The following is a 10522-nucleotide window of genomic DNA, read 5'->3' as shown; positions in this document are numbered from 1 at the left end:
AATTTAATTATTAATATTTTAATTAATTTTTAGATTATTAATATTTAAAAAATCTAATAAAAATAAAATGTCATATAAATAATAAAGGGTATTTTATCTTTTTATTTTTATTTCCTTTTTTATCGAAAATTATTGTTACCAACCAAACACTACAATAAGTCATAATAATTATTTATGTCATATTCCTTTTGTCATACCAAACTAAGTAATAACTATTCTATTTTATTCCCACCTCATTCTATTCCCACATAATAGTTATTCTATTCTATTCTATTCTTGTCTATTCCGCCAACCAAACGTACCATAATGTTAACGTGGAGAAACAAAAATGTGATGAGTTTATATGTCGTGGATACATTCTCAATTCTCTCACTGATCAATTGTATGATCTCTTCAAACGTAAGACTTCAGCAAAGGAAATCTAGACTGTACTTGAGGAAACATACAAAAAGGAAAAAAAGAGTACGGATAAATTTCTTGCATTTAGATACTTCAAGTTTACCATGATAGATGCCAAACCAATTATGGATCAAGTACATGAGTTATGAATTCTGGCCTCTAAATTAAGCAAACTAGAAATAAAAAATCATTACTCACTTCAAGTGGGAGCAATTTTGTCCAAACTTCCACCTTCTTGGAATGGATATAGGAAAAAAATTTTGCATTCTCCAGAAAGTTTTACTATTGAAGAGTTTCAAACTCGTTTACATATTGCGATAGACAATTGTGCTAAAGATGCACTCATTCTTGGGTCAAATACAAATCTTGTTAGTGAAAAAAAAAAAAGGTTCTAGAAAATTGAAAAGAACTAGAGTGCAAAAAATTTGACTTCAAGAAATCCAAGAAATATGAGAGTGATAAAATGTGTTATCATTGTGGAAAGAAATGGCATTTTATCAAGGAGTGCCAGTTCAAAAATTTTGAAAATGTTGAAAACAAAATTGCTACTTCTAGTTTTAGAAACAAGGTAAACCTTGTTGAACGTGATGTTAAAGAGCTTGTTGCGATGGTGACTAAAATGCAATTGGAATGGTTACCGAAGTAAATATGGCTACTGTAACAAAACATTCAGAATGGTGGTTAGATTCCAGTGCTACTATTCATGTTTGCAATGATAAAAAGTAGTTCAAGAGTTATGACAAACTTAAGAGACTAGAAGAAATTATAATGGGGAACCATAATCCTACTAAAGTGCTTGGCAAAAGAACGGTTGAGTTAAAATTTACCTCAGGGTAGAAATTAACTTTACTTAATATATTCCATGTTCTTGAAATTAGAAAAAATATTGTATTTACGCATTTATTGTGTAAGAATGATTTTAAGATTATACTAGAATCCGATAAGGTTGTAGCATCGAAAAATGCTATATTTGTTGGAAAAGGATATTCCTGTAACAGAATGTTCGAACTCAGTATCAATGAAATGAATAATTCTTGTGCTTATACGGTTGAGCATTCTTTTGATTTATGGCATGCTAGACTAAGTCATTTAAATTTTCAATCTTTAAAATTTATGTCAAAACATGGTTATATTTCATGTCAAAAAGGTAGTGTTGAAAAATGTGAAATTTGTATTGAGGCAAAAATGACTAAGAAACCTTTTCCAAAAGTTGAAAGAAAATTAGAATTATTAAAACTTATACACTTTGATATTTGTGAACTAAATGGTTTACTAACAAGAGGAGAGAAATGGTATTTTATAACATTTATTGATGATTATTCTCGCTTCATTCATGTTTATTTAATGAAACTAAATGATGAAGCTTTTGACAAATTCAAAGAATTTAAAACTGTTGTTGAAAATCAAAAGAAAAGAAGATTAAATTTCTTAGAAGTGATAGAGTAGGAAAATATTTTCTAGACTTGTTTTCTCTATTTTGTAAAAAGAATGAAATAATTCATCAAAGAACACCTCCCTATGCATCTCAACATAATGGATCAGCTGAAAGAAAAAATAAAACATTAGTAAATATGATAAATAGTATGTTGTTAAAAGCAAAGGCTTCTTTTAATCTTTGGGGAGAAGCACTTTGGACAGCATGTCATATAAGTAATAGAGTTCTTTTAAAAAAATTACTTATGATGCCATATGAATTATGGAATAATGATATAAAACCAAAATTGAATTATTTGAAAGTGTGGTAGTGTATAACTTATTATAAAATCATAGATCCTCATAAGACAAAATTAAGATCTAGAGGCATTAAAAGTATTTTTATTGGTTATGCATAAAATTCAAAGCATATAAATTACTTGACTTAAATTCTAATGACATAGTTGAATGTATACATGTTGATTTTTTTGAAAACAAATTTGTTAATTTTGAAAAAGAAAAGCACATTGAATTGGCTCCAATAGTTGGTGAAAAAAGAAATGAAATTAATAAACCTCTTGAATCAAGAAGGAGTCAAAGATTAAGAAAAGAGAAATATTTAGATTTTGATTATGTTACTCTAGATTCAATTATTTTTGTAGTTGAAGGAAATAGAACCAATATACTAAATAAAACATCGATTCTACTAAATGTAGATGAAGAATCCAAAACTTTTAGTGAAGCAATGTCTTCAAGAGATGCAACCTTTTGAAAAAAAGTTGTGAATGATGAAATGGACTCAATAATATCTAATAATACATGGGTCTTAGTTGATTTACCTTCAGGTTCTAAACCAATTGGATGTAAATAGGTGTTTAGAATGAAATATAATACAGATGGTTTTGTACAAATCTTTAAAGGAAGATTAGTTGCTAAAGGTTTTAAACAAAAGGAAGGCATAGACAATTTTGATACATATGCTCCAGTAACTAGAATAGCATCCATTAGAACACGTATAGCATTAGCTTCAATCTATAAGTTGCATATACATCAAATCGATGTTAAAACAGCTTTTTTAAATGGTGATTGAAAGGAGTAAGTATATACGGAACAATCAGAAGGTTTTATACTTGAAAATGAGAAAAAAGTTTGTGAATTGGTTAAATCACTTTATGGGCTAAAGCAAACTCCTAAATAATAGTATGAAAATTTTGATTCATTCATATTATCATATGATTTTAAACATAATGGGGCTGACAAATGCATTTACTCAAAATTTACCAAAGATTATGGAGTAAAAATATGCTAATATTTAGCAATAACATGATCGGCATAATGAAACAAAGAAATATTTAACCTTTGTATTTAAAATGAAGGATTTGAATGAGGTTGATACCATTTTGGGTATGAAAGTTCATAAACATAATAATGGTTATGCTATTAATCCAAGTCAATATATTGAGAAATTGATCAATAAATTTAAACATCTCAATATAAAAGAATTTAGTACTCCATATGACTCAATTATGAAAATGCATGAGAATGGTGACCAAATAATTACACAACTTGAATATGCTAGTGCTACTAGAAACATTATGTATGCTATGCATTGCATTAGGCTAGATATTGCATTTGTAGTTTGCAAATTATCAAGATGTACAAGTAGGCCTAGTAAAATTCATTAGAAAGCCATTGGGAGAGTTCTTGGATATCTTAAAAGAACTAAAAATTTTGGCTTATATTATTCAAACTATCCAAGAGCATTAGAATGACACTCTCATGAAAGTTGGATTACTAGTACAAATGATAATAAGTCCACCTCAAGTTGGATTTTTACACTAGGAGGTGGTGCCATTAGTTGGGCATCTAAAAAACAAGCTTGCATCTCATATATAATAATGGAGTTTAAGTTTATAGCTTTAGTTGCAGTAGGAAAGGAAGTATAATGGTTGAAAATTTTGTTATTAGATATAAAATTGTGGCCACAACCGATGCCATACATTTCCTTATATTGTGATAGTGCTGCTACAATATCTAGAGCATATAGTGATGTCTATAATGAAAAATCTAGACATGTTAGTTTAAGACATTATTGCATTAAAGAATTAATCTCTAATGGGGTAATTACCATAACATATGTTAAATTTGTAAGTAATTTGATCGATCCTCTGATAGAAGATTTACCAAGGGATTTGCTAAGTAGTACTACAAAAGGAATGGGTTTAAAATCCCTATTAGACACCAAAAGCGGGAACCCAACTTTTAATTAGTAACCTCTAATTACAAAGTTCAATGTGGAAAAAAAAATTATTGTTAAGTATCTGTGATGCACTATTAGAACTTTTTTCTCAAAATCTTGTTTGAAAATAATGCAGTCCATTGCATATAGAGGGTGAGTTTATACTTTTTATGGAGTTTGAATATTATATTATGGAAAGAAAAATGTCTAGAGCAATTGGGACATTAATGAAAACTCCACCTACATAAACATAAGGAGTGATGCTGTTTCAACAAGAAAATTTTGGGAGATTCTCTTGTAAATGTTTATTATGAACAGGATAAGCACATGACCATTATGGTGCTATAAGTGGACGACCATTTACAGAAATAGAAATGAATATTATGTGTGATGTATCTTCAATTCTAACACTAAGAGTCGAGGTGCAATCTACAGACACCATTTACTTTGTTAGGGTTCTGAGATGCATTTACTAATTGATGGTTCAAATCAAAAAATACCTTCTTATATGCGTAATATTCATTTTGTGAAAAGTAAAAATAAATAAATATATATATATATATATATATATCTTATAGAAAAAATCAACATTTCAAACTAGTGGGGAATTGTTAGATAGTTTGTTAATGTTGGATTTATTAATAAAAAGTTGTGATCAAAGAGTTATAATGATTACCTTATTAAAATATAACTTTTAATTAAAAGGTTAGTAGATATAACTTTTAATAGTTATATTATGAAAAGAAACAACTATTTGAAGAGTTGTATTATGAAAAGAAACAAGTCTTTTCATTGAAAGACATATACGTTAGCTTATTATATAAACAACATTCTTACACTGCTATTTTCACAATTCTGATAAGTGTGTTAAGAACTTTATTGTATCTTGGAAGTTAAGAACATACCTTAATGAAAATGTTAATTCACGCCCTCAAAGTCAATCTTCTTTCTTTCCAAAATTTCTTCCTCCTCCTCAAATATTTCTAACAAAAACGACTAGCTGCGTTATGTGGGTCTACGGGATATGGTAGTTCATTGTGTGTGGCGACTATTTGGGGAGAGCAAAACAAGATGATTTTTGAGAAGAAAAAGTGGGAACCGAAGGCGATTGCACAATTAGTGAAGCTAAGGGCACTATGCTAGCTAAAGGCTATAGACGGAGAGGAGAATTTTTTGGTGAGAAATTATGGTGGGCGAAACCAATGTTGATCACTTGCTAGGAAACCAATCGTCGGGGCTGAAAACATAAAGGAAGTGGTGTGGATGCCATCAAGAAATTTTTTGGGTCCATCGGATGTTGGAGTGCTTAAAAATTCCTCTAGAAATATTTTTGTAATTTTTTCTAGGCCTAATGGTGTGGCAGATTCAAATCTAGCTGAATTGGAGATATTCGTGGCATTAGTATAAGGTATTATGGATGAAGGTAGTTTTTTATGGTTAATCTGTGCTGATTTTTTTTTTCTAAGCCAATCAAAGATTTCATTAGAATTAAGTAGTAGGTACAAAAGAAGGCTTGTAAGCCATAGGTACAGCAACTGCAAGCAACAGATGAAAAGTACTCTCTGTTGCAAAGAACATAAACAAAAGAAAAAGCTAAAGACAGCCCCTGCCTACAAAATGAACTTAAAAAAAAACAGTGCAGCAAAGAGCAGCCAAACAGAGAGAAGATAGCTCATGATAGTAATAAAACAATGATGAATAAAACAAAGTGTGGTAGTCCATAATAGAGAGAAAGAACTGCAGGAGAGGTTTAAGTCAAATGAACCATTTAAGTCAACTCACCACCAAGTAGAAAATGATGTGTTATTATTGACACCATACTTTGCCAAGGAATCAGCAAAACCGTTGCCTTCTCTAAAGATATGCTTAAAAGAAACCATACCTAACGTAGCACAAAGAGAGTCCAACTCGTTAAAAGTACTCCTTTTATCCCACGATCGTTGTTCAACTGAGTTAATCTATGAGAGAGCTACATGCGAATCAGATTCAATGATTAAAGGAGATGCTGTGTAAGGAGTTGCAGCAAAGGGTAGTAGAGCCTTTAGGATGGCCATTAGCTTTGCAAAGTTGGAGTCCTGTAAGCCGAGAGGGCAGAAGAATAAGCCAACTACATAACCTTCCGAATCTCGAAGAACGCCACCACAACCAGCAGGTCCCGACTTACCTTTGGCCAAGTCATCGACATTAAATTTGAATTCACCAGTGGGGGGTGGAGACCATGAAGTGCCCACACGGTGGCGAGGTGGCATTCACTTCCTCAAAGAGAGACGTGGTTTGGTCCACCATCCCAAATCATCAATGGCATGGACACCTTCACAAGCTCGTATCCAAAACATTGAGCGCTATTTGATGAGGAAGAAAATTTGGAGGCCATTTTTGGAGATGCTGTGCTGATTTTACACGGGGCCAGTGTTTCTTGTTAGCAGAAATGCTGTTGAATGGGGAGAAAGTATATATAAAATAAGATTACTATTTGATACACTGACAGTATATAGTTTTTATATACTATCAAGTCACCAAATCTTGACACTTCATTAATGAGGTAAAAAGAATAAAATTCACTTTTTATTTCTTTCAAAATAATAAAGTCTCAAAACGATATTAAGTTTCAATATCAACCTTTTATTTCTTTCAAAATAATAAGGTACTATTACCTAAAAACCTCATTAATGAAATGTCAAGATTTGATGACCTAATAGTGTATAGAAGACATCAAATATTATTCCTATAAAATATATGGTAGGAGTTTTGCCTATTTCAAAGTTATGCATTGTCTAACCCTTTCTGTTTATAATAAAGATGAAAATTATATCTGTGACAACATCACATGCATATCAATTTCTATTTTTTTTATTGCTTTTATGGATCATGCCATTAAGACTAAGGACGTGAAGCGTCTGCAATTTTTTTATTATTATTCATAAATAATTAAATTAGAAATTATTATTCTTACTTTCATTTTCTTATAAGTTATAACAACATTGTTTTTTTTTTTTACTTTTTGCTTTAAAGAAAAAAAATTAAATACTGATCATGACGTAAAATAGCTTTAAGTGGTAAGGTGCTGAGCAAAAAAAAAAAAAAAGTGGTTGAAACTTTTGGTTTTTTTGGCTTCATTGAATTTGAAGCATATTCCATCCATATGTAACATTAGTTTAGCATATATTATAATATACGATTATAAAAAAAATCATCTTATACATTTATGGGCACTTGAATTTTAATCTCCGTAAGTGGTGCTTAAAGGCTGATTCATGTCTTATTAGACATGTTTATAAAAATTAATATTTAATTAGTTATTAAATAAATATAATATTAATTATCTAATCAATTAATTCGTAAAATTTAAAAGCTTCACCTGTGTATAAAATAATATTTTTATGATCTACAGTAAGTACCATAAAATTATAAAGATCTTTTTTTCACGTTTTCACATAAAATTTGTTCTAATTACACAAATAAAATATTATATTAGTATCATCATTTTTTTCCAAATAAAATTTGGTTGCACAACAATCTTTGTTTTATTCTTAAGAAAGTCGAAACTTATTTTTTCCTACACTTCTAGCAACCGAAAAAACAGTTATAGACAGATAATAAACTAATGAATACACTATATCTGCTACCATTTGATTCAGTTGCCTTGGTATGGAAGTGTGGGAATACTTTGTTCATTTCTAAAGAAATTGCCAGGATCAACCCTAGTCTTAATTTGCACCAATCTGTTGAAATTTCCCTTGAAATATTTGATTCCGTAAACTCTTCCTTCCATGTAGCTTTGTCTTCCATTGTGGTTGACACCCAAATCAATGTCTCTGTAATTGAGAAATGCCTCCCTAGGGTTCTTGGACACGAAACGAGTCATGTATCCATGGAGCTTCCTCGTCAAACCTATGTAATGATCTGCTGCTTCAGTGCCAGCTTCATTCCAATTCGTTACGTATTGAATCTTCCATAGGTTTCCAGCTCTGTGGGGGAAAGGAGTTGCTGTCGATGGAATTTCAGCCATCCTCCCACCGTAAGGATTGAATAACAGTTGTGGCACCTGTAGTTCAATCATTCTCTTCCAAAGCCACTCCAAACCAGCCTTTGGAATTGGTTTCTTCACATAATCTGATTTCCTCTTCAGGAAAACCAATGACGAAGGAGTTCGATCCAACAAAATATCTGTTTCTGTCTCGATGGGAATGTTGGTCCAGAATAGGACAGATTGAACCCAGCTTGTTTCAATGCAATCGGATTGAGTTAAACCCAGTTCAGGAAATCTCTCATTCATGATAGAAAGAAGTCTCTCAGAGTCTCCGAGGAACAAGGAAATGAATGCAGCCCTTACGGTCTTTTCACCAGTGTTTCGACTGCTGTTTACAACATCCAGGACAAGTCTAACAAAGAGGTCTTCAGGCAGCTTATCCGCAACATGTTGCCACCGGTCTACAATATCCGTTGCATTTTCTTCCAGTGTTTTCTCAACCCGAAAGACAGTGACTGTCTCGGGAACACGAACCAACTTAATTTTGTATGCAAGAACGACACCAAAGCTTGCTGCCCCACCTCCTCTGATGGCCCAGAAGATATCTTCACCCATGGATTTTCTATCATGAAGTCTGCCATTAACATCAATGAAATATGCATCGACGATGTTATCGACAGAAAGACCGTATTTTCTCATCATAGTACCATAGCCACCTCCACCAAAGTGCCCACCGACGCCAACTGTGGGACAAACACCAGCTGGGAAGCCATGTGTTTTGCTCTTCTCGGAGATTCTGTAGTAAACTTCACCAAGAGTTGCTCCTGTCTGAACCCAGGCGGTCTCGTTTGCTACATCTACATCAATGGATCGAAGATTGAACATGTCAAGGACAAAGAAAGGAACAGTAGCAACATATGATAAGCCCTCGTAGTCATGGCCTCCACTTCGAATCTTCATTTGAATGTTATCCTTTCTGGCACAAACAATGGCAGCTTGGATATGGGACTCATGCTTAGCAGTGAGAATAAGGAATGGTTTCGGGGTGAAGGTCTCATTGAATCGAAGATTTCGAATGGAAGATTGCAGAACAGAGGAATAGGAGGGATTTTGAGGAGTGAAGATTGCTGCAGAGATGGGGTAAGATGGATGAGAATTGTCCAGAAGACATTGAAGAAAGGTTTCCTGGGCAGAATCTGAAGTTCCCTGTAATGAAATGGAAAGAAGGAGAACAGAAAGCAGTGAAACAACAGCAGCAGGCCTTAAACTTCCCATGGTTTTTTGAATTATGCCGAAAGCGAGAAGATGTAGAAGGAATTTATAGGAAAATTTCAGGTTCAAGCTGGAATGCGTTGTACCAAAAAGGAAACGTTTGAATACGATGCAAGTCATCTATCATTTTGACCAGGAAGATTTCAACATGTAGGATTACAAACGTAATATAATTGGCCTTTGACATTCTGGATTTATGAATGTCAACTGTGAGTTATCGTTGGTGAAAGCAGCCATTATATTATTATATGTGTATGATAAAGGATGTGGCCGTCATACACGTTTGTTTCCAGATCTTCTACCCACAGGTGATAGGCTCCTGCTATGTCATGCACACGTTCATCTCAGTCACTTCTGCACTCTCCAAGGGACTTAGAAGTTCAGTTAGATTTTGTAAAAGAGAATTCAATTTCAACTTTTGTAACAAGAATATCATATAGAAATATTTAAGAAATAATTAAAACAAAAATGTTAATTGAAATTGCTAAAATAATTTGGACTCATATATATCACGGACTGTGTTTTTTTCCCCCTAAAATTAACAAAAAGTTAATGAAATTTTTTCAATCAATTAATTGAGTTATCTATTTAATGATAAGTAACTCACCCAAACATATTATCTTTACTACAATGATAGTGGCCGAGATAGAATTTCATGTATAGAGGAACCAACAAGAGATAGATTAGTTGTGGGGTCTAGTGACAGTGGGCTTGAGAATAATTCTATTGTAATATATTTTACTTTAATTTCTAAGTTTATTATAATTACTTGTTGACTAATTGCTCTTATCAGATAAAAAATTTATTGTAAAAGTAAAATTATAAAATTAAAAAAAATAAAAATATATTATAAAATTTTAAAACTTTTAGAGAGGACGAGATCTCCTACTAACCCTCTATTTTCTCTGCCACTTACTCGACTTCAATCATTAAAAGGCTTCATGTAAAAAATATGTTCCTCTTAGAGTGATGTTAAAGAAATTTCATATCAATTAAAGCAGGGATATACTAAGAATTTAAATATAATAGAAATCACTTCACTTATTATTAATTGATTTTTAAATTGAAAATGTCTTAAAAAATTGACATAATATTAAAAATGGTGTTACATCACCCATTTTTATTTTCTTCATAATAAATTGGTACATGATAGTTTATTATTTATACAGTTGAAAGAGAGTATTTAAATAATAATAATAATAATAATAATAATAATAATAATAAAGATA

The 10522-nt window shown here is 31.7% G+C and overlaps 1 protein-coding gene across 1 annotated transcript; it reads right to left on the bottom strand.

The window, feature by feature from the left end:
* LOC18595147 (reticuline oxidase-like protein) lies at positions 7492–9317 on the bottom strand. Its single transcript, XM_018122561.1, has one exon. It carries the CDS (start codon positions 9294–9296, stop codon positions 7686–7688), a length of 1611 nt encoding a protein of 536 aa, XP_017978050.1. The 5' UTR covers positions 9297–9317; the 3' UTR covers positions 7492–7685.

Source organism: Theobroma cacao, chromosome 6 (assembly GCF_000208745.1).
Source record: "Theobroma cacao cultivar B97-61/B2 chromosome 6, Criollo_cocoa_genome_V2, whole genome shotgun sequence".
Classification (NCBI taxonomy): Eukaryota; Viridiplantae; Streptophyta; class Magnoliopsida; order Malvales; family Malvaceae; genus Theobroma; species Theobroma cacao.
The sequence above is the reverse complement of the archived record's forward strand: the minus strand, read 5'-3'. Positions and strand labels throughout refer to the sequence as shown.